We start from the raw sequence: 21,099 nt of genomic DNA on the forward strand, positions 1-21,099 counted from the left end.
AATGAAACGAAACGAAAAATAAATACAGTGATAATTGACTATTAAGAGACATACTGCAAGCATTATTTTTATTGGATGGAATGATTCAAAATAGTACAGTAATTTAAATAATCTAACATGATGAGAATTCATGCTGTTCATTTTTCAAAAGGTTTTATAATTACAGCAACCACATAAAACATGACATACACTTGGCCAAACTTGCCTTTTACATTCAATGGTTGATGCAGAAATGTACTTACATTAAATGTACTTGATGTGTCTGCAATCAATATTTGTGTTTGTGTATGTTAAACAACTTTTATTGTTAAATCTTCCAGTATATTTCGCTAAACCAGCATATTAGATATATAAACAATCCCCAGTTGTGCATTACGTTTTCACATGTCAAGTTGAAAACATTTGCAGTTATTGTAAACATGAGTAGCTTTTAGCTAGGATGACAAAAAAAGGCTTCCCTTTTCCACCAGACATGATCGTAATTGCTCTGACAAAATGATTACACAAGAAATAAAAATGGTGTTCCACCACGCAGCTATTGCACAATCTCCAGCAACAGTCACCATTAGTCATGCTAACATGTTTCTATGGCAAGTTGAGCAGGTTGTTCTTCGCATAAAGTTCCTCTGTGATACGATACACTTCGGAAATGAGAGGCACGGCTTCCCCCAAGACGGCCGCCACTTTCTCCGGGGGGCCCACGTTCATCACCTCAAAGAAGGCGGGGCGCCCTGGTAGCATGCAGAAGGCCACACCTGCCGCCTTGCGCACCACCCACGGGTGGTAATGCGCCAGGGACTCGTTGTAGGCTTCGGCGCACATAACTGACGTCTTGCTGTCTTCGGTGCTGATCCTCAGCCGCTCCAGGAAGAGTTCCAGCCACCTAAGCGCACGATGCAGCCTCAGGAGAGTACGAGTGCCCGATTCGGGATGACTGCCTCGCTTGTCGATGTCCACCAGTCCGTTGTCCAGCTCGTATCGTACCATGGACTGCACGGTCGCGTAGTGAGAGTTTGTATCTCCTTTGAGCAAATTCACCAAGACCTGGATCTTATTGGTGGCATCCTTCGAAATGAATCCAAAGACGGACCCCAAGCAGTTCAAAAACCTGGCAAAGGTAAACATTAACAAGTTGTGTTTTCAAATATGTCTGTGCTCATGCAGTGCAGATCACATTGCAATATGTAGTGGTTGGCTTTTTTTTTTTTTTTCAGACCATAGTTATCATGTCCCATTGCCAGGTCATAATGACTGTTTTGCAATGAATAAAGACATTTTTAAGAAAAGACACCTTCTCTTGAACATGGAGAAGACTAACATCTTAATTTATGCTCCCAATGCTCATAGTACAATGTTCCATTGGCAACACATGAAAAAGGTGGTACTGAGAATACCTGCAGTGTGAAAATAAACATGAATTTGAAAGGTTAAAATATACTTTGTACTCATGACCAAAAAACAATGCTGGAATTTTTTTTTAAAAAACATTAGAATGTACTTACTTTATAAGACCTCGCCAGCCAGACACGTAGTTTTCTAGAATGACAGCTTTGTCTTCAGACAAACACACCTTGAAAGTGCTCAGGACCTCTTCAAAGCAGAATTTCGGATCATCTAACGTCACAGAATCAGCCATTGTGGGAGGCTGTCTCGTCCAGGGTTTGCCAAACTTTATTGAGACAAGACACCCATTTAAAGTGGGGAAATCTTATGGTAATCCAACAAACAAAATTGTCACTACAAGTACAAATAAGCATTTCATCTTTATATTCTCACTAATTGACGTGAGAAATCTGGGCCTGTGGAAGTGACACAAACCTGATATACTCACAGGGTTACATGAGTTTTGTAAAGATAGCAACAGGTTTATTGTCATTTTTGTCCTGCGTCTACCAGTCAAAAACAATGCAATAATAAGGTCTGGCAGCAGGAGGCCGGAGAATTCTACGTAAACAAAATTCCATTCATATCCACCCGATCACCTGTGCAATACGTTACTGACGCTACATCAAGAGTTATCTATCATATATGAACATGATAAATTGTGGAAATGCATTCGTATATTACAACACGACACAATGAAGTAAAACATTACCTGCCAATCCAATTTGACGCTTATTTCCGGGACGAACTCCAACAGTGTTCAGAATACACCGGAAATATGATGTTTCCAAAACAAAAGTATTCCACTCAAAGTAGAACGGAACATGGAAGACATATTTTGTGAATTCTAAACATTTATTACGTTTTTTTTTACTCATCCTTACTTCCTCCAGTCCTTTAATTGTCATATTCTGTGCAGTCATTGCAACATTTAAACGTGACTTCCAGCAATCTAAAACTATAATATCCTTTGTTTTGAAATCAAGGCCGGAATCTGAAACTGTGTTCACGTTTTTGGTTGGCTTGACCCCACAAGAGCGAAATCCGCACAGTTGCGCACTTTTACAGTATTTAAGACAATAAACAATTCACATTGAATGACTATGTGTCCATAATCATACTTTCGGACCGCTTTTGTAATATCGCTTAAATTAAACGGGCGATAAAATGCCGGAAATAAAAGTAACACCGCTGGGTGAGTTCACTTGCTAGCTAGCATCAGCACAGCCTACGTCAAAGTTACGAATATATAAATTCAACATAACAATTATGTATTAGTTTTAGTACAAATAAGGCTGAGCTTTGTCTGCGATTGTATTCTCAAATATTTGGACGTTTGACATATGGAAGTGCAGGAGAGGTTTTTAGCCGGAATGCTAACAAGTCAAAAGCAATCATGTTTTGCATTTGTTTTTGTTGTGACGTTCTCCTGGTATTTTGTTTATTCAAGGTGCTGGACAGGATGTTGGACGCAGCTGCATCATCGTCTCCATCGGAGGCAAAAACATCATGCTGGACTGCGGCATGCACATGGGATACAATGACGATGTGAGATTACTTTGCCCAAAACAGGGGCTTCTCCTTTCATTTAGATCGCATATACTTTCCATGCAATGCATGATAAACATGGTACCGCTAAAATCATTTGTTATTGTGTGTGTTCTGCAGACAACAAAATGCAATTGTCCTCTCATTCCTAAAACATGAAAGTTAAGGACTTGCCTAAACGCTAATCTATCACAAGACAAGTAAATTATAACAAGTAAAATTGTCCTTTGTGTCCTGCTTTTTGTGTTTACTTACTCGTTGAGATTTTTTGGGATATACTTTGTCGAAAATAAATCTTGTTGTCGTTCCAGAGACGCTTCCCAGACTTCTCGTACATCATTCAGAATGGGCGCTTGACAGACTATTTGGATTGTGTGATCATCAGGTTGGTTTCGACAGCTCAAATACCTTCAGAACTTGTAGACAGCCTGTCCAGAACTTTCTGCTCTTGTCAGCCATTTCCACTTGGACCACTGTGGCGCTCTGCCCTACATGAGCGAGATGGTGGGATATGACGGGCCCATCTACATGACGCATCCCACCAAGGCCATCTGCCCCATCCTGCTAGAGGACTTCCGCAAGATCACCGTGGACAAAAAGGGAGAGACCAACTTCTTTACCTCGCAAATGATCAAGGATTGCATGAAGAAAGTCATCCCACTCAACTTGCACCAGACTGTCCAGGTGGGCTCTTAATGTCAGACCAATTAGAACCATGACGTGTCATCTTTTCTTTTAATTGAGGTGTGTGTCTGTGCTTGTGTTTGTGCAGGTGGATGACGAACTGGAGATCAAGGCATACTACGCTGGCCATGTTCTCGGTGCTGCCATGGTGCACATCAAAGTGGGCTCAGAGTCGGTGGTCTACACTGTGAGTGTGAACCTTTTTAATAAGCGGTATAATAGCTTACATTCATATTGTAACATATTTTACACAGCTTAAATATGCTTTTGCACTTGTGCTGCATTTTTGACGTTGAAGTTAAGGTTGAATGTTTTATTGGTTTTATAGCATCAAAAAGAATTTGAAATCCTGGCTTGAAAGCCTAATATGAAGCATCCGCTCGACATAACCGCCACTGTCTTGTCTCATTTAGGGCGACTACAACATGACACCAGACAGACATTTGGGGTATTTTTTTTTTTTAATTGTCACGCATGCATACAAATAAGTTAACCTCTTACTATTACAACTTTGAACCAACAATTTGTAAACCCACTGCGGGTGGTTTGAGACAACTTAGTGTTGACTCGTCCCCTGTTGCCTTGCGCATTTGCAGTGCCGCTTGGATCGACAAGTGCCGTCCGGACCTTCTCATCTCCGAGTCAACATATGCCACCACCATACGAGACTCAAAGAGATGCAGAGAGAGAGACTTTCTGAAGAAAGTGCACGAATCCATCGAACGAGGCGGAAAAGTATTGCTTAACCCTCACATGGAGGTTTTGTCATTCTTCCCAAGCTTTTACAGACCCATTATTATTTTGTTCAGGTTCTTATCCCAGTGTTTGCCCTTGGAAGAGCCCAGGAACTCTGCATCCTTTTGGAAACATTTTGGTAAATTGTAGTAAGAGAAGAAGTACTTCTGGGAAGGAGGAGGGCGCAGATCATTTTCTGTTCGTATGTTAATTAGCTGTCTTTGACAGGGAGAGAATGAACTTGAAGGCTCCTATCTACTTCTCCACGGGGCTGACCGAGAAAGCCAATCATTATTACAAGCTGTTCATCACCTGGACCAACCAGAAGATCAGGAAAACATTTGTGCAGAGGAACATGTTTGAATTCAAGCACATCAAACCCTTTGATCGCTCGTACGCTGACAACCCGGGACCAATGGTGAGTTGTTGTTTTTTTTATTTACTTTCGAGGGCTGTCTGCTTCACGAAAATAATGAACGCCTCGATAGGTGGTATTTGCAACACCAGGAATGCTACACGCTGGACAGTCGTTGCAGATCTTCAAGAAATGGGCCGGCAATGAGAAGAACATGGTGAGTGTCTTTCAAGAAAGAAAAAAAAAAATTAAGCGAAGCAACAGTTGATGTACAAAAAAATCATCTGACAGGTCATCATGCCAGGTTACTGCGTACAAGGAACAATCGGACACAAGATCCTGAATGGACAGAGGAAACTGGAGATGGAGGGCAGAGCGACGGTAAGGTTGCTTTTACCATAATTTGATTTCTGTGCTCCAAATCAGTCCATGGCACATGCAAACACCACACTGTGATGCTCTTAGTTGGACGTCAAGCTGCAGGTGGAGTACATGTCCTTCAGCGCCCACGCCGACGCCAAGGGCATCATGCAGCTCATCCGGATGGCCGAACCTCGCAACATGCTGCTCGTGCACGGTGAGGCGGTCAAGATGGAGTTCCTCAAGGGCAAGATCGAGCAGGAGTTCAGTGAGTGGATGGATATTGAACGCTTCACGTGTTTGCTAGCCTTCGGGCCTCACGTGAGACGTGCGTTATCTCTCGTCCCACAGGTATCGACTGCTACATGCCTGCAAACGGCGAGACAACTACAGTGACTACAAATCCCAAAGTTCCCATTGATATGTCTCTCAACCTTCTCAAGAGGGAAATGGCACTCGGAGGTAAGTCTGACTTTATTAACCAAAGATTTGTGCCGGAAAGCTTAAAAAAACTATGCAATTGGAATACTGCGATGTGTTGCTGGAAGTTGCATGTGTGCACATTTACTAAATACGTCACCGTTTTTAGAATAAATTGTGTATTTGTATCTATTTGTAACTCCATTTCAGGGCCTTTACCCGATCCCAAAAAACCTCGCATCATGCACGGAACCCTCATCATGAAAGATAATGTAAGTTTGAAGAGAGACCACTCGCAACACTATCACTTACACAAAATCCTAAAACCCAACAAAAGTCATATATTGTGCTTGTGGAAAGATAAAGGCAGAGACATGTTCATTGTTTATTATTGTTTGTTCTATTCAGTGGTGTAAAAATGTCATTATGATGTGAACGTGGTCCTTTGGGTGAAAATGTAATCTTTTGACCGGACGCAGAGTCTCAAGCTGGTGTCCTCGGAACAAGCCCTTAAAGAGCTTGGACTCAACGAACATCAGTTGCGATTCACGTGTCGCGTGCAGCTCCACGACCCGCACAGTGACCCTGACACGCTTCGAAAAATATACACACACCTCAAGAGGTCAGGTCCTCCAATTCTTTACTCCAACTGGTCCGGGCTGCTCTAAGCCAAAATGCCTGAGGCGATTTGTGTGTGTGTAAGTCTAAGCGCGAGCACCACATTATTTTTTTTTTTTCCCCTCGCTGCAGTGTCTTGAAGGGGTACACCATCCAACACCTTCCCGATGGCACCGTCATGGTGGAGTCCATCGTCATCAAAGTGTCATCTTCATCAGAGGAAGCTAATACGAAGGTCATCCTGCTTTCCTGGAGTTATCAGGTAAAGTGCCTTGAAAGTGGCAAGACTGACAAAAAAGCAGCACGGCTTTGACAGTAACACCTTTCACATTGGCCGTTTAAGCCGCTCTTTTGCGGAATTTTTCACCGGCTCACTGCCCTTAGTGTAAAATAGGCAATATACATTCTGAATTCAAAATGACAGGTTTGATAAAATCCTTGACCATCTCTTTGCTGCGCTTTTTCTAACTTTAAATTTCTTTTCCATTAGGATGAAGACCTTGGGAGCTTCCTTTCAACTCTGCTGAAAAAAGGGCTCCCATCTGGACTTTGAGAAAAAGGCTAATAACAAGTATGGCTTTTGTTTTGTTGTCTTTAAAAAAAAAAAAAAAATGGTACAGCACAAACCTCTAAGTTAAGTCGTGTACAGATAATGATGTCATTTGACAACTTTTCAAAACTTAAACCTAACTTTACTTTGCTCGCTGTAGAATTGCTTAGATACTTTTTCAGTGTTTTCTGCAGTTTTCTGTTTGTAGGCGGAATGTATCCCCCTCAATTACTTTGTATATGTACGTTTTTTGAGAGGTGGCAACTGCCCGATTTCATTATGTTTATTTATACACATGAATCCAAAACTGAATCACTTGTTGGTAAGTAATTAACAAGCTTTTTTTAAGCACAGTGCCTCAGCCACACTGACAAATCGCAACCCTCTTTGCACCGAATTCAACCGTCGTTTTTTTTACTTACCTGTGTTGTGCATACCTGTATCAACTTGTTTATTGCTTCTTTTTATGTAAAGTGCACTGCAATAAAATGTATTATTACAGTGGCACTTTTTAATAATGTACACAAATGAGGTAAAATGCGTTTTTGCTTTACAGAGTAAAAAAAATAAACATTTTTAATGACTTTGTTTCTTGTGTATGATTCCAGAATAAACATTCGTGGTGTTTTGGACCACCAACAGGAAGTGAGAAGTCTGTGGGTGGACATGTCTTACATTATGAACAACATTACAGTAGTCATATATATGCATATACATCTTTTCTAACCAAATTAAAAAGGAAATGTACATGTTAACACAGAATGCAGAAGTGCTGTGTGCATAGCGAAAGAGGCTAGATATATAGCATGTCGACCTCAATAAACTTTATACAGTATAGTCTATGTACAGATATTTAGGAAGACTGAGCAGCCAGTCTACGTGACATTTGGAACTAATGGTGTTGGATTGTAGCGCCCCACCTTGGTCCGATCGCTTGCTTTGTAGAGGCGCTACTACACATGTCGAACTTTTAAGGAGAGCCACAAGTAAAGATGTCTGCGCCCCAGACCGGAAATGTGCCAATTCAAACAACTTTACTCGTCATAAATTAGTCATTCTCATCTAAAAATAGAAAAGTAAAATCATTTTCATATTACTCATATTTTCTTGGCTTGAAGGAAAGTAATGTGGTGATGAGCGTGGGAGCCGTTACTGACCATCTGCGATGGAGTAAACACCTCGACGCCTCCGGACTCTAAACCAAGTCCTCTTCAGGCCCTCGCATGTGAAATGGCTTGTGGTGACATAGTAGAGCAGAGGGTCCAGGCATGTGTTGAGAGTGACCAGGGCCATGGTGACCCGCCTGGCGTTGTAGATGGCGTTGGCCAGGGGGCACTTATGGATGACCCCCATGCGGCGAAGCAGGTGCAGCAAGTACACCATGTGATAGGGCAAGAAGCAAATCAACATGATGGCCAGGATGGTGTAGATGACCCTCAAGGCTCTCCGGGCCGTCTTTGTGTGGAACCTGGAAATGCGCCTAGCGGCCAGCGGGTAGCACACTAGGATGACGGCGGAGGGCAGCAGGGAGCAGAAGATGAGGCTCAAGATGCTGAAGGACAACAGACGGGAGCCCCACTCATGGGCAGCAAAGTTCTCAAAGCAGCTGTGACGCTCTGATTTGGTACCGTTTGTCTCCAGAGGTCCCATGAGGATGAAGACCATGACAGCCACTCCTGCGACCACCCAGAGGGCGGCGCTGATGAGCAGCGAGTACACAGGCCTCCTCAGCTTCAAGTAAGCGTGTAGATGTACAGTGGCCATGTAGCGGTCCACGCAGATGCACGTCATGAAGCAAATACTGGTGTAGATGTTAGCGTAGAAAAGGATCCCCGTGATTCGGCATGCCACGTCGCCAAACACCCAGTCATTCCCATTGAGGTGGTAATGGAGTCGGAAGGGAAGCGTACACAGGATGACGACATCTGCCAAGGCCAGGTTGCTCATATAGACGCTGAAGGCCGTGCGGGGGTTGACCCTGAAGGTGAACACGTAGATGGCAGCCAGGTTTCCCGGGAGACCAAACACCAGAGCGAAGATGTAGACTGCTGGGAACAAGTAAACCTGATACTCTGCTGGAGGGACTTGACATTCTGCTGCTGTTTGGTTGCTCATTGCTGATTGACCTGCTAAAAGAGCAAATGGCCATAAAACAAACGGGCTTGTTGAGTTTGTCAGGCTTTCCAGATGGATGTGGAAATTTATGTAATTTAAAAATTATTCCTAGAATATAAAAAGTTGTTTTAAAAACAGTACAACACTGAATCACAATGTTGTTGAAATTATGCTCATTTTTGTTAAGAAATTCCAGATTACTCGTGATTTAAATCAAGATTTGGAACAAGATTATAATCCATTAATCTGAATATTTTCCAAACGTATTTACAGTACATCACCCCCATAAAATGGGGAAAAAAATCTGAAAAATCATTATTGATAACTTGTAACTTGCTCTGAACTAAACACGTTTGCACTCCTGTGCTAAATTATCGTTGGAAAAAATGTGTTCTGTAGAATCTGAATTCACACATCAATACATAATATCAAAAGCATTTTGAAGATAAATGTTACCTGTTGTTCTTCAATTCTTCACTTGCAGCCAAGCTACAATCAAAAACGCACTTTGATGCTCTCCAACTGTGTCACTGAACTTTTCTGATGTCTTTTCCTGTTTCATTGCGCTGTAGGCGTGCGTACCAGACAAGGACAGGAAATGCGGGGCTTTGCAAACTTGAGAGAAGCCATCTGTTCTTGTGGTACATTGTTTGCGTTCTTCTTCTGCATGACTTTTTATTCCATTTAACTTCTGAAATAAAACACCCACATAGTCATGCGTCCCTGTTTCCTTCACAGTCAAAACTGTGGTGAGGATGGAAATAGCCTCAATGGTGTTAGCAAGGGTGGAAATGTCACATCTCCCACGTTCCACTCTTTTTTTGTCACACTGACTTTTAGCTTTTATGTTACTCAAAAAAAAAAAGAAGCTACATCTTTATTTAATAGGGACTCGTTCAGTGTCTTTAAGGCAGGGGTGCCTAAACCTTTTCCTCAGATGGTCACAAAATAAAAAATCAAAGGATGCAAGGGCCACTTTGGCATTGACCGATCTTATATGTTAACACTTGTTAAAGGTGAAAAAAGATAACAGTGTGGGATTTTTCATTCATTTGGAATGGTTCGTAACCTGGGCCGCACTGGGATAGATCCGCCCCTGCCCTGAGCGATCATGTCATGGGTAGACATGGTAACCATTTCAACACCCAATAGGGTTGCAGTCCGCGTCTTTTTTTTTTTTTTTAAGATATGCTTTGTACCAATAAAAGACAGATAGGGGGCTGCAAATGGCCCCCGAGCCATAGTTTGGACACCAACGCTTTGCGGTCGTTATACTTGTGATTGGCTCACGATCAGTGCAGAATGAAGACTAGCACTAAAAAAAAAAAATGGAAAACTGGAAGGAAAACCTTTGATGCTCTTTCATCACAGTTGACTCCAAGCAGATGGCGTAATTCTGAAAATAGTTTATTTAAAATTTTCTTTGTGTGACTGGGGATTTGTAAAACAATCTTGGAGCTTTGCTGAAGTTATTTTCAAATACAATGACAGGGAGTTTTGATGCCTGCTGAAGACACGCACATGTTGCTTCAGGCACACAGCGAATGGACAGACGGCCTATCTGAAGGAATCACTGCAGCAGGCGGAAGAAAAGAAACGAACGTCGTGTGCAGGCCTCCATTGCAATCCTTTATTCAACACCTTTCATGAACTCCAGGAACTCTGTTGGAGAGAACACATGAAAATAAACACAAGTCTGACACTCTTAGATCAGGGTTGTGTTTTTTCCCAAACAAAAAAAAATTGGTTTTACTCTGCGGCTACAAGAAAATGTTTTATATTCTAACTTCTTATTCGAAATTTGGCATTCTACAGTGCTGAGCACTTTCTAAACTCATGATAGGTGTATTATTAATAATACTTTGTAATTAAATACGCACCGTCATAATCAATTTTGCCGTCATTGTTTTTGTCTCCGTCCTTCATCAACTCTTCAATGTCATCTTCTGTGATGGATTCTCCAGTGGAATCCAACATAGACTTTAGTTCCTCCAGATCTATGTAGCCATCGCCATTCCTTAACACAGCATAAAGAGTTTTTCAGAAATGTTTTCAGAATGAGTGACAATCATAATCACGTCCGTACTTGTCAAACATGCGGAAAAGTTCTGCCAGTTCTTCTTCTGGTTTTCCTTTGCTCTCCTCCTTCATACAGCGGACCATCATAACCAAGAACTCATCAAAGTCAACTGTGCCGCTGCCTGTTGAGGGATACAGTTTTTCCTTGAATTAGAAGAAAAATGGATCATCTTGGAAAAGTCCACAATATATACTTAGCACCAAGAAAATGGCTCTGACTTACCATCTTCATCCACCTCGTCAATCATCTCCTGCAGTTCTTCCGGTGTGGGATTTTGCCCCAGCATCCTCATCACCTTCCCCAATTCCTTAGTGCTGATGCAGCCGTCCTCGGCATCTTGGATGAAGATGTCAAAGGCAGCCTTGAACTCTGTGGGACACACAGACAGACATTTCACACTCGCGTTCATATTGATAGGCAAATTTTGTCATCTTATCGGTGCATATTGATTTGCGACTATTCCATGGTATGTCATCGATCAATTGATTGATTGACTTCAGGTCAATTGAAACAGTTTCTCAGTTGCACGAGGTGAGATGTTTTCAGTGGTAGTAAAATGAATTTCAAGTATTTGTTTCCTTACCATTTTTTTGCTCCTCAGTCAAGTTCTCAACCTAGAGACAAAAGCAGGACAGAACAAGCATCAAGTGTACTGCTCCTCTGTTCCCGACTCGGCGTTATGAGAGATATATCACGTCGCTGTCTACACCTACTATTCTGGTTGTTGGAAAGCGTGTACTAGATTGATCGTCATGGAGTTATGTATGTGTGTATGGGGAGTCAGCTGTTCCTTTTATGTCCAGCTGTTTTTTTTTTCTTTATCTATTGTTACACTTAGGGGTTTACCATACTTGACTTTAAAATAAAAAATATGGCGGAACATGCTGATATTTCTAATATGCTGAAAAGAAAAGGGGGACTATAAACACAAACAGCAACTCATGTCATCAATGTTGTTAACTGTTTCTCGATGTTCTAATTATAGTTGTGTCAAGACTTAAAGGCACTACGGAGTGTTCGAAAAGTAAGACGACATATCTAGAATGAATCATAATTGTTATTTTCAACTGCACTCAATCCTAATCCTGAATCTTTACACTTTACATCATTACACTAAAGTCTCTCAATATATTGTATGACGATTCGCTGATTTGACATTGAAAGGGCCCAACGGTCACTATGGCTTCTCAACTGTATGTCTCTCATTGCATGTTTACTTACAATGTTCTGAGATTAATACATATAGAATTTAGATATAGGTATTGATCTTGACCTGATTAATTATCAGACAGAAAGACAGAATTAATGCACTCAGCCTTATTTGTACTTACCGCTGCTTTGTAGACGTCATCCATCGCTGCTGGCCTTTCGTTGGCTTTGACCAAATGTGAGACTGGTTCAGCCTTCAGAGTGCTCAGGGACTATGGCATTAAAAAAAGCTTATGACCCAGCCCACAAAATTGAAGAGTGATGGGGAGGGGGGTGCTGATTGACAGAAGCAGAGAGTAAAAGAGGCCTATAAATAGGAAACAAAAGAAGCCACCTATCAAAAGTAGAATACGGAAGCGCTGGGTGGACTTAAGAGATGGTCTTGTTTATATGCAGAGAGAAAATAAAGTTGTATCTGGGTATCTTTCAAATGAGGATAAGTTAAGATTCCAACTTCATGACTGTTGGACTATTTAAAAAAATAAATGCAATAGAAATTTGAAGCCACCATCCAGAGAGCAAGAGTGAACTACTCTAAAACAACTTCATGTGTGCAGCATAAAGTAAAAACTTAGCAATACTAATAATTAATATCATATATTGTTTTTTATTGATTTATTTTGTTAAATTGTGACCAATTGTTGTCAGCAGTCTCATGTGAAGCACATAAATAAAAACATTTAGAACATGTATGAACATGTGCTGAACTTTACTGCCTTGAGCACCTTTGGGTGTTAATATTTTAATATAAAAAGGTTCAGTGCTTTTTTTTTTTTTTTTGGCCTAGTCGTTTAACTGATGGCTGACTTATTTCTTTGGCATTTGTGCCCGAATATAAACAGACTGCACATATGTTTTGTATATACAAAAAGAACATTCCTATATGTGCTAGATGAGGTGCAAATTGTACAAATGGTTTCTCTTAAACAGTTTAGCAGTGAACAGCGTTTCCATTGCCTGGGGGGCATTCGGGGCAACTATAAGTGCCTCCTTCAGGGACACCCCAAGTGAATTATAGTAACAAAAATAACACGATATTGTTAGTTGTGATGTCCTACGTTGTATTTCTTTGTTCAGATGCCTTCATGAAAATAGATCCACAGATAGACAGCTATTTTAAGGGTGCCATGTCCTTGACTGTAAATAGTAGTCCTCTAACAGTGGTGGAGGTGACGGGGGTCTCTTGTCTACAGCAGGAAATGTGTCGTAATTGCAGAACAAATTTAAAGGTCACCGGTCAAGTAGCTAAATTTAGCCCTGGTTTCAATGAAAGGAAAGTAATGATTTTTCTTATGGCTCAGGCCTTATGTCTCACCCACATGGTGTAGCAGGAGCAGGAACATAGGTGTGTCGTTGATTTTTTCTTACCATCTCAAGTAATAGCAGTGGATAACGAGTTGCTTTTTAACAATGTGAACATATTCCATTTCAAGAAAAATATATAGTTTATCCTTCTTTCACTTAGTGGCAAGAAAAGACATCCCCCAGATTTTCCTTTTTATCTGTGAGGCACTGATACTACAAATTGTAAAAAAAAAAAAAAAAAAAAACACGTGGGTGTGCAAATGATATGTAAAAGTCGATGTGAAAAGAACATTTTTTGTTTTTAAGAGATGTAGATACCGAAACTGGGGGAATTCACAGTGAGATGTGTGTTTCTTCCTCCTCATTGTCTTTTCTTTTATATACAAAGTGAATGCATTTCAAAACACTGTTTATTTGTTATTGCTAAGAGGGAAATTGTAGATTCAGTCACCATTTAAACCCAAGATATCGCTGCCTGTTTAAGCAAAAAAAATTAAATAAGCTTTAGAAATTTCGTCATGTATTGATAAATTCTTGCAAATCAATGTCCAGTAGATGGCAGTGATTCACTTTTGAATAGGTTGCTGAGCGCCGATTGAATCAAATCTAGATGAGAAAGGGAAGGAGAAAAATATATATTTTTTTCAATTGTCTTGGAAGAAACGAAATGGAACGATACGCATTTATAGTTTAATAATTCTTGAAATCTAGAAGCATCAAACCTCGTCACATTTTGAAACAATTAATCATTGAAATAAAAAAACGAAAATATATCTTCATTATATACAATGAAGGTTTGCATTTACATAGTGTTTGGACTAATAATTGTTATCAGTTTTTGTGACATTCAATAAAGTTTAATTATTCAAAGCAGAGGAAGAAGAAGAAGAATGCGGCTCGGGAGGAAACGAACAGTACTGTAAACAGGAAGTACTTTCATTTTATCTTAAAGTCCAATTGGTATGTGTTTTAGTGCCGAAAAACAACAGACCGCGTGTTATTACTGGCCGATAAGCGCCGTCCTACTACAAAGTAAGAGTTTTGAAACGCATATAGTTAAGCATCATTGTATTGATAAGCAACACGAATTTATTTGTCCACGAAGAAGCCTTGCCAGATGACGCGTCAAGCTAGTTTAGCATTAGCTCTCGCCGTGTATTTACGGCGTTATACCTCCTCTCCACTAGCAAAGGAACACAATGCGTGGTCACCCTGTCAAACACAACGAATTCCGGGCATCACTTAGACTTGAAATGACTGTTGGTTAGCCATTGTTATTTTTATTTTATTCTTTTACGTCAGCGCTGACGGAACGGTTCAAGTTAGCTTGCGTCCGCAGCAATAAGACGCATGTCACGAGGATGAACGATCAAATTGTATTTTGTGTTCATTTGAATGTGTATTGTTTTGCTGGGTCATTATCCAAGATTTGTAGACTGTTAGCGCCCTCAAATGATCGTTTTTGTTCCCCTCAACTCAATTTCACGCACGTTTCTGTTCATTATCACGTCATGCCTTATGACTATAATGGCAAGTGGGACACTCATAATGTAGCGCGACCCATTTAAGTTTGAGGTACAAGTTGTACTTAGTTGCTCATGTTATGGGGCTTCGACGCACTCCAAAGGTTAATGGCATGCTCTGTGCTGTCGCATGCAAGTCCAGATGATCCACGGCCACTTTGCCATATTACACTATAGGTTGGCTGATTTCCGCATAATTTTAATGTGTCAAAGAACACTTGCTATCATACCTTGAACGAAAGCCGTGATTAAAAAAAAAAAGAAGAAGAAGAAGATAAAAGCTAGTTTGTCAGCTTCGATAATAATATGGATGCACGGTTCAATGTTATTGTCTTGGTTTATGTCTTCTGTCTGAAACTATTTGCACGAATAGATTGCACGTTTCTCTAGCATCAATACAAACAAAAACATTTTGTGTAGAGGGCAGGTGCTCAAACTTCCTCTCGCAACATGGATGTTTGACTCTTAAAAAGTAGCTCTCAGTGTTTACTGTATTTCATTGCCTACATGAAAAAAGTAGATATGTCTCCATGAAAACACAAAATTCCAATTAAAAAGAGGAGAGGGAGCAACAAGTCTTCTTTTTCCAGCCCCTTTTAACAGGAATTCAGAGTTCCTTTCAGCCTCTCGAGTTAAATAAATCACTAAGCCTTCTCAAAAGACTAAACTATTCTGCAGATTACTGTTTTAATCAACCATTCCAAATTTATTTATTGACTATTGTTTCTATGTTGATGACTTTCAATGCTTCTATATTTAGTGTTTGGATTTAGCAGCCACTTTCTATTCCAGCTAAAATGATTGTTTTAAGTCGCTCTGCCTCTTGTTACAGTACAATGAATATGTGTTCCTCCTTTTATAGGTCATTAGCCACAGAGGAAGACAGCAAGGATTTGCAGTTGTCAACCTTGTACATTTGGACCCTGCGATGACATCACAGCAGCCTCAACTCCACGGCGGGGCGATTCATCAGCAGGTTGCCCACAATGACTCGGTTCAACAAGCTCATATTCAGGCCCATCACCTTGACTCAAATGCGAGCGGCACCACCGCCGGCCGTCTGGATAACAGAGCTGTCGCACACCGGGCCAGAGGCTCCACTTTGGCAACTAGCGGAGTCTCGGCCTGTTTAGTCAACTCCAGCGTATCCAAAGGGTTGAGGAGTTTTGAGCCCTGGCCTGAGGAGGCAGTGGACAAGTCACATGGGTTGAACTCGCTCCACCGCATGTTTGATATCATCGGAGCCCAGCTGACTCACCGGGATGTTCGAGTCCTGTCGTTTTTGTTCGTCGATGTGATTGACGAGTACGAGCGTGGCGGCATCAGGAGCGGAAGGGATTTCTTGCTGGCGCTGGAGCGCCAAGGTCGTTGCGACGAGACCAACTTTCAACACGTGCTCCAGCTTCTGAGGATTATCACCCGTCATGACCTCTTGCCTTATGTCACACTTAAGAAACGACAGGCCGGTAAGTCATTTCCAAATCATGTTTTTCAGATGAGATTGTATTTAATGGCCAACTTAGCGAACACGTGATCATTTTGGCTCAACTTGTTAAAAACGCTTGAGCAGAAGAAAGGTTGGTGCTTTTATTTAGCTTTCACACTGGTTTAACCAGTTCGAATGGGTAACTTCAACTTGGCTTGGCACGATGGTGCAGTATTGGTGATAGTGAGTGATAGCTGGGGATTTTACTCTAGTCTTCCATCTTTATGACGTGGCCCATTAGTACAAATGTGATGGGCGCAGTTAGAGATATATCTTCTCAGCCTTAGCCATCTTCCTCAGTGTGTCCAGATCCCGTTGACAAATACCTGGAAGAGACGTCGGTGCGCTACATTTCACCGCGAGGAGCCACAAAGAGCAGGGAAGGTGCGCCTCACAGAATGACGGGTGAGTCTGTGCGAGCCAGTTCTGCTTTGTAAGACAAAGTGGGAAATAAAACCTTTATCTCTATGGCCCGACCCAACAGGACCCTATGTCGGAGCATCCCGAATGAAAGCATCCTCTTCTGGAGCGAACGGCGTGTGGAAGAGAAGCCATTCCTTGTCTGACTTCAGAGAGAAGCAAACTTGTGGTATGAATGAAGTAGCGTGAATATTTTCGACTGTCAAAAATAACATTTGATTTGAACAATCTTGTAGTTCATACTAGTGTAAAAATTAAAGCACAACTTTGGTGAAAATGAAAGTGCGGCATTCTTTTGACCATCCTTGTTGTGGGCTCCCTAGATATTCGCCTGCGCGTCCGCGCTGAGTATTGCCAGCACGACTCGGCTCTCCAGGGCAACATCTTCTCTAACAAGCAAGAGGTGGTGGAGCGCCAGTTTGAACGCTTCAACCAGGCCAACACTATCCTCAAATCACGAGACTTAGGCTCCATCATCTGTGACATCAAGTTCTCTGAGCTCACCTACCTGGATGCATTCTGGAGAGACTACATCAACGGCTCCTTGCTGGAGGCCCTGAAAGGAGTTTTCATCACAGATTCTCTCAAGCAGGCCGTGGGCCACGAGGCCATCAAACTATTGGTCAACGTCGATGAAGAGGATTACCAGGCGGGCCGTCGCAGACTTCTTTGTAATTTGGTGACGAGCGGAGATCCTCCTGGAGGTATCAAAGACTGCGTGTCTTAGACATGAGCTCAAGCTTGCAGAAGGACTACTACTGTGCCTCTCCGTGGGGAATAGAAAGAGATGTAAAGGATGTTGCACATGTGATACCCGTGTTTGGAATATGTGTGTGTGTCTGGAATTCCAGCGATCCCACAGATTCATTTAGCGCAATGCTCCGAGGATAGTTGGGACCCCCAACGTATAGCATGCAGTGGGGACTGGGCCAGCCAAAAGAAGTAAGTCTCGCATACAGGTTGACATTCATTGGAAAATGAATCTGTTTATTTTCTTCAAGGGAGAAAATGTTTTGTTTTATTTACGCTGATTTTGATAACAACGACAAAAGAAATCCTCTATGGCGTCAACTTACTCCTCGGATGTACCGACTTTTTTTTTTTTTTCTTCTTCTTCAGATAATTTATTTTTTCAGGTCAGATTTGTTGTATTAACCCATTTCGAAAGTGTTCAGTATGTTCTGTAAAGCACCGGCTTTAGTAGCCACACAGTTTGTTTGAGACGTGTGTGTGTGTGTGTGTGTGTGTGTGTGTGTGTGTGTGTGTGTGTGTGTGTGTGTGTGTGTGTGTGTGCGTGCGTGCGTGCGTGCGTGCGTGCGTGCGTGCGTGCGTGCGTGCGTGCGTGCGTGCGTGCGCGCGCGCGCGCGTGCGTGCGCGTGCTTGTGTGTGTCTAAGAAGATTTTATACTAACAGCCTAGGACTGATTATTGCACAGGTATTTCGGATTTTGTTTCTACAGAAGCATTTTGCTGCCATGCCAGTAAAAAAAGAAAGATTCAACATCACGTTGTAATAATACTAATTTTTATGTTTTAACATACGTTTCACATAACAAAAGTTAAAACATGATACACTTTGGCTTCCACGATTCATTGTAACAAATCCATGCAATCACCTCTGGTTCAAGTCGTTGCCGCAATTCTTATTGTGTTTTATAAATTGAAATTTCTAGCTACGTAACTATCCATCCATCCATTTTCTATGCTGCTTGCCCCCACGGGCGTTTTGGGTGTGCCGGAGCCTATCCCAGCAGTCATTGGTCAGTAGGTGGGGGACACCCTGAACTGGCCTACGTAATTACTGTTTTAAAAATAATAATGGGATCAAGTGTTTGAAATCATAATTTTTGTTTTGTTTGTTTCCTTTGACCTGAACCAAACTAAGTGCTTCATTTTGTTATGTCGAATGTGGAACCCAAAAATCACGTTTTAACATGATACATTATCCCGTTATGTCTTTTCAGTAAATTTCAACTGAGGTTGGACTATATTCCCTTAAAGAGACAGTGTGTTGATTTTTGATTTTCTTTTTTTTTGCCATCTAGTGATGAATTGGTAGAATGCAGCAACTTCGAAGCGTGTCCATTTTGAAGCATGCGCGTTATGGTGCCTCAAAGAGACCACACTTTGCAAGCCTACCACCAATTTCCTCAGCAGCAAAATGCTGTCACAAACCACTTCTAGTTTTCAAGTGATGAAGTGCATTGTATTTGTTACACGATTTGTGATTGAGTAACCGTTGCAAACATGTCCTGTATGGTGAGGCGCGAGCCGTACTTTGCTACGACTAGATCTACGATTATCTTCATATATTTTTGAAAATGTACGTTGATGTGATGGAACTTTTTTTTTTTTTTTGCATATTATTGAAATTAATGGTGGGTTTTTTCATTGAAACATCAAAACATTCAACACACTGTCCCTTTAACGTGTCATAATTGTTTTTGTCATGAGAACAGTATATGATGGAAGTGAACGCGATTACCATACCATTAAAAATCATTGGAAAACCACGTACAGTCAATGGATAAAGAATTCAAGCTCTATGCTTTACAGAGGATGTTATAAGGGTTGAGAGTTTGTTCCCTACCTGTTTTCAAAAGGGACATATGGTTGCATTCCAATCGCTGGGTTCCTGGAGTATTTTGGTCACTCATCAAGTGCAAAATGATACAACCTTACCAAGTCGGTAATTGTTTTGTAAAGTGCCTATGTCAGTAAATGTGTGCCTTGAAGTGTTCATATTTAGGAAAATGTAAATACTACCGAGTTTCAGCACTCATGACCAAGATCTCGCAACAGACGGACGGTACCAGAGGTGCCAAGTAATGAGGTAAAAATACTTTACCTTAATTAAGTAGAACATTCGTGGAACTGCACTTTACTGGAGTATTTATTTTCTCGCCTACTTTTGAGTTTCAACTAAGCAGGTCCGCAATTGTATTAACTGTACAAAATGGCTGACAACTCTTATTATCAGTTTCAGATAACAGAAATCATAAAGCTACCACAGCCTCAAAGGGTCATTTCTCCCATTCCAAAAATGAAACATCACAAAGGATGCCTGTAGACAAATTTGTCAACATTGTCAACATTCATCCATTTCCTGTACCTCTCATTCTTGTCAGGGTCACAGGTGGGATGAAGCCTATCCCGAGCCCACTTGGGACAAACAAAGCATTCCATATTTAATCAAATTCTGCTTTTATTAAATAAATCAAAGGCGAGCATAGTTACAGAAGGCAACTGATGTCTGATCCACACAGATGTGTCAATGTCAACAGTGAAGAAACAACTTGAGGATGAATTACAAAAACAGGACTCACTTGCGACAATCCACTGTGGTTTTCACCACCATAATAATAATAATGATAATAATACCTGCCTTTTTGTGTTATTTAATGAGAATATAATAACGTCATAAATGGAAAATCTGTGGTGTCGTACTGACAGTTATTATACATTGAATCTCACGTAAAAACACATTAAAAAATTATTTGGACCTGACATTTCTTAATAAGATAATATATTACAAAGATATACATTTTTTTTACAGTAAAATGACTGCGTATTTAGCTACCTAAAGGTGATTATTACAATGAAAAGTAAAACAAAATATGTCCATGTAAATCAAAGTCCCCAAATATTTTTAAAACTCATCATTGCAATTAGTTTGCAGTTATTTGACAATTCCATTTTCAGATTGAAGGACACCAATTAACCATCCCATTGATTGTAACTGAGTGAATTATTTTGTTCACCCAAAGTCTTCCAATTGTTTTTGTCCACTCCACATCCATTTAAAACGCAGCTACATGGAACAACTTAAAACACAGGTGTCAAACTCAAGGCCCGGTGGCCAGATACGGCCCGCCACATCATTTTATGTGGCCCGCAAAGACAAATTGTGCATCAAATTCGTGTCATTACTAGAATTGCAAATTGTCTTCACTTTTAATAGCTTTTTGTTTTAATATTTGACCAGTTTTTACTCGTCTGATTTGAAAAGGAGTTATTTGTCAGTTTGTTTTGTAACTTTTACTGTATGAGGCAGGGGTGTCGCACTCCAGTCCTCGGGGGCCGCATTCCAACATGTTTTCCAAGATTCCCTCGTTAAGTGCACCTGTGTGAAAAGTTAGGCTCCTGCAGAACGTGAAAATGAACTGATCTTTTCACTCAGGTGTGTTTAACGAGGGTAACTTGGAAAACATATTGGAACGCGGCCCCCGAGGACTGGAGTTCGACAAACCTGGAAGCTAGGGTTAGGGTTTCAAACAACTCGTCTGAGTTATTTGTCAGTTTGTTTTGT

General features: G+C 41.1%; 5 protein-coding genes and 1 long non-coding RNA gene across 7 annotated transcripts; 3 read left to right on the plus strand and 3 right to left on the minus strand.

The window, feature by feature from the left end:
* Nucleotides 1–41: 41 nt before the first annotated feature.
* LOC119117060 (ceramide-1-phosphate transfer protein) lies at nucleotides 42–2,148 on the minus strand. Its single transcript, XM_037243035.1, has 3 exons — nucleotides 2,096–2,148; nucleotides 1,503–1,670; nucleotides 42–1,108 (listed from the first exon to the last, which is right to left on the minus strand). The coding sequence occupies exons 2-3, from the start codon at nucleotides 1,634–1,636 to the stop codon at nucleotides 586–588; spliced, it is 657 nt and encodes a 218-aa protein (XP_037098930.1). The 5' UTR covers nucleotides 1,637–1,670; nucleotides 2,096–2,148; the 3' UTR covers nucleotides 42–585.
* A 237-nt stretch (nucleotides 2,149–2,385) lies between these two features.
* Nucleotides 2,386–6,704, plus strand: ints11 (integrator complex subunit 11). The gene is made up of 17 exons (XM_037239357.1): nucleotides 2,386–2,578; nucleotides 2,834–2,931; nucleotides 3,243–3,316; nucleotides 3,387–3,615; nucleotides 3,704–3,802; nucleotides 4,029–4,063; nucleotides 4,212–4,350; nucleotides 4,425–4,489; nucleotides 4,579–4,768; nucleotides 4,839–4,922; nucleotides 4,997–5,086; nucleotides 5,171–5,333; nucleotides 5,417–5,527; nucleotides 5,696–5,757; nucleotides 5,965–6,107; nucleotides 6,236–6,365; nucleotides 6,594–6,704. Exons 1-17 carry the CDS (start codon nucleotides 2,551–2,553, stop codon nucleotides 6,654–6,656), a joined length of 1,803 nt encoding a protein of 600 aa, XP_037095252.1. The 5' UTR covers nucleotides 2,386–2,550; the 3' UTR covers nucleotides 6,657–6,704.
* A 688-nt stretch (nucleotides 6,705–7,392) lies between these two features.
* Nucleotides 7,393–9,314, minus strand: LOC119115129 (uracil nucleotide/cysteinyl leukotriene receptor). 2 transcript variants are annotated; one of them, XM_037239369.1, is made up of 3 exons: nucleotides 9,225–9,314; nucleotides 7,811–8,782; nucleotides 7,393–7,715 (listed from the first exon to the last, which is right to left on the minus strand). In XM_037239369.1, the coding sequence occupies exons 2-3, from the start codon at nucleotides 8,766–8,768 to the stop codon at nucleotides 7,702–7,704; spliced, it is 972 nt and encodes a 323-aa protein (XP_037095264.1). In that variant the 5' UTR covers nucleotides 8,769–8,782; nucleotides 9,225–9,314; the 3' UTR covers nucleotides 7,393–7,701. The 2 variants fall into 2 exon arrangements, with proteins under 2 accessions (XP_037095264.1, XP_037095274.1); XM_037239379.1 differs by having other exon boundaries at nucleotides 7,811–8,779; nucleotides 9,225–9,299.
* On the plus strand, nucleotides 8,307–10,097 carry LOC119115146. The gene is made up of 2 exons (XR_005096102.1): nucleotides 8,307–8,390; nucleotides 9,341–10,097. It is a non-coding gene; the product is annotated as an uncharacterized LOC119115146 (long non-coding RNA).
* A 279-nt stretch (nucleotides 10,098–10,376) lies between these two features.
* LOC119115139 (troponin C, slow skeletal and cardiac muscles-like) lies at nucleotides 10,377–12,309 on the minus strand. The gene is made up of 6 exons (XM_037239391.1): nucleotides 12,180–12,309; nucleotides 11,432–11,462; nucleotides 11,071–11,217; nucleotides 10,855–10,969; nucleotides 10,649–10,785; nucleotides 10,377–10,430 (listed from the first exon to the last, which is right to left on the minus strand). The coding sequence occupies exons 1-6, from the start codon at nucleotides 12,201–12,203 to the stop codon at nucleotides 10,399–10,401; spliced, it is 486 nt and encodes a 161-aa protein (XP_037095286.1). The 5' UTR covers nucleotides 12,204–12,309; the 3' UTR covers nucleotides 10,377–10,398.
* A 1,952-nt stretch (nucleotides 12,310–14,261) lies between these two features.
* On the plus strand, nucleotides 14,262–18,041 carry dedd (death effector domain containing). The gene is made up of 5 exons (XM_037277758.1): nucleotides 14,262–14,394; nucleotides 15,748–16,351; nucleotides 16,672–16,776; nucleotides 16,856–16,960; nucleotides 17,115–18,041. The coding sequence occupies exons 2-5, from the start codon at nucleotides 15,814–15,816 to the stop codon at nucleotides 17,516–17,518; spliced, it is 1,152 nt and encodes a 383-aa protein (XP_037133653.1). The 5' UTR covers nucleotides 14,262–14,394; nucleotides 15,748–15,813; the 3' UTR covers nucleotides 17,519–18,041.
* Nucleotides 18,042–21,099: the final 3,058 nt, after the last annotated feature.

The sequence above is a fragment of the Syngnathus acus genome, chromosome 2 (assembly GCF_901709675.1).
Source record: "Syngnathus acus chromosome 2, fSynAcu1.2, whole genome shotgun sequence".
In the NCBI taxonomy this organism is placed as follows: Eukaryota; Metazoa; Chordata; class Actinopteri; order Syngnathiformes; family Syngnathidae; genus Syngnathus; species Syngnathus acus.

Coding starts and splice junctions, on each gene's coding strand:
- LOC119117060 (XM_037243035.1), bottom strand. CDS start 1,636: ATGGCTGATTCTGTGACGTTAGATGATCCGAAATTCTGCTTTGAAGAG. Junction 1,109..1,502: donor GGCTGGCGAGGTCTTATAAA/GTAAGTACATTC, acceptor TACCTTTGCCAG/GTTTTTGAACTGCTTGGGGT.
- ints11 (XM_037239357.1), top strand. CDS start 2,551: ATGCCGGAAATAAAAGTAACACCGCTGG. Junction 4,490..4,578: donor ATCCTTTTGGAAACATTTTG/GTAAATTGTAGT, acceptor TGTCTTTGACAG/GGAGAGAATGAACTTGAAGG. Junction 6,108..6,235: donor ATATACACACACCTCAAGAG/GTCAGGTCCTCC, acceptor CCCTCGCTGCAG/TGTCTTGAAGGGGTACACCA.
- LOC119115129 (XM_037239369.1), bottom strand. CDS start 8,768: ATGAGCAACCAAACAGCAGCAGAATGTCAAGTCCCTCCAGCAGAGTAT.
- LOC119115139 (XM_037239391.1), bottom strand. CDS start 12,203: ATGGATGACGTCTACAAAGCAGCG. Junction 11,218..11,431: donor GACTGAGGAGCAAAAAAATG/GTAAGGAAACAA, acceptor TGTGTCCCACAG/AGTTCAAGGCTGCCTTTGAC. Junction 10,970..11,070: donor TGACGAGGTGGATGAAGATG/GTAAGTCAGAGC, acceptor ATCCCTCAACAG/GCAGCGGCACAGTTGACTTT.
- dedd (XM_037277758.1), top strand. CDS start 15,814: ATGACATCACAGCAGCCTCAACTCCACGGCGGGGCGATTCATCAGCAG. Junction 16,352..16,671: donor ACTTAAGAAACGACAGGCCG/GTAAGTCATTTC, acceptor CATCTTCCTCAG/TGTGTCCAGATCCCGTTGAC. Junction 16,961..17,114: donor CAGAGAGAAGCAAACTTGTG/GTATGAATGAAG, acceptor TGGGCTCCCTAG/ATATTCGCCTGCGCGTCCGC.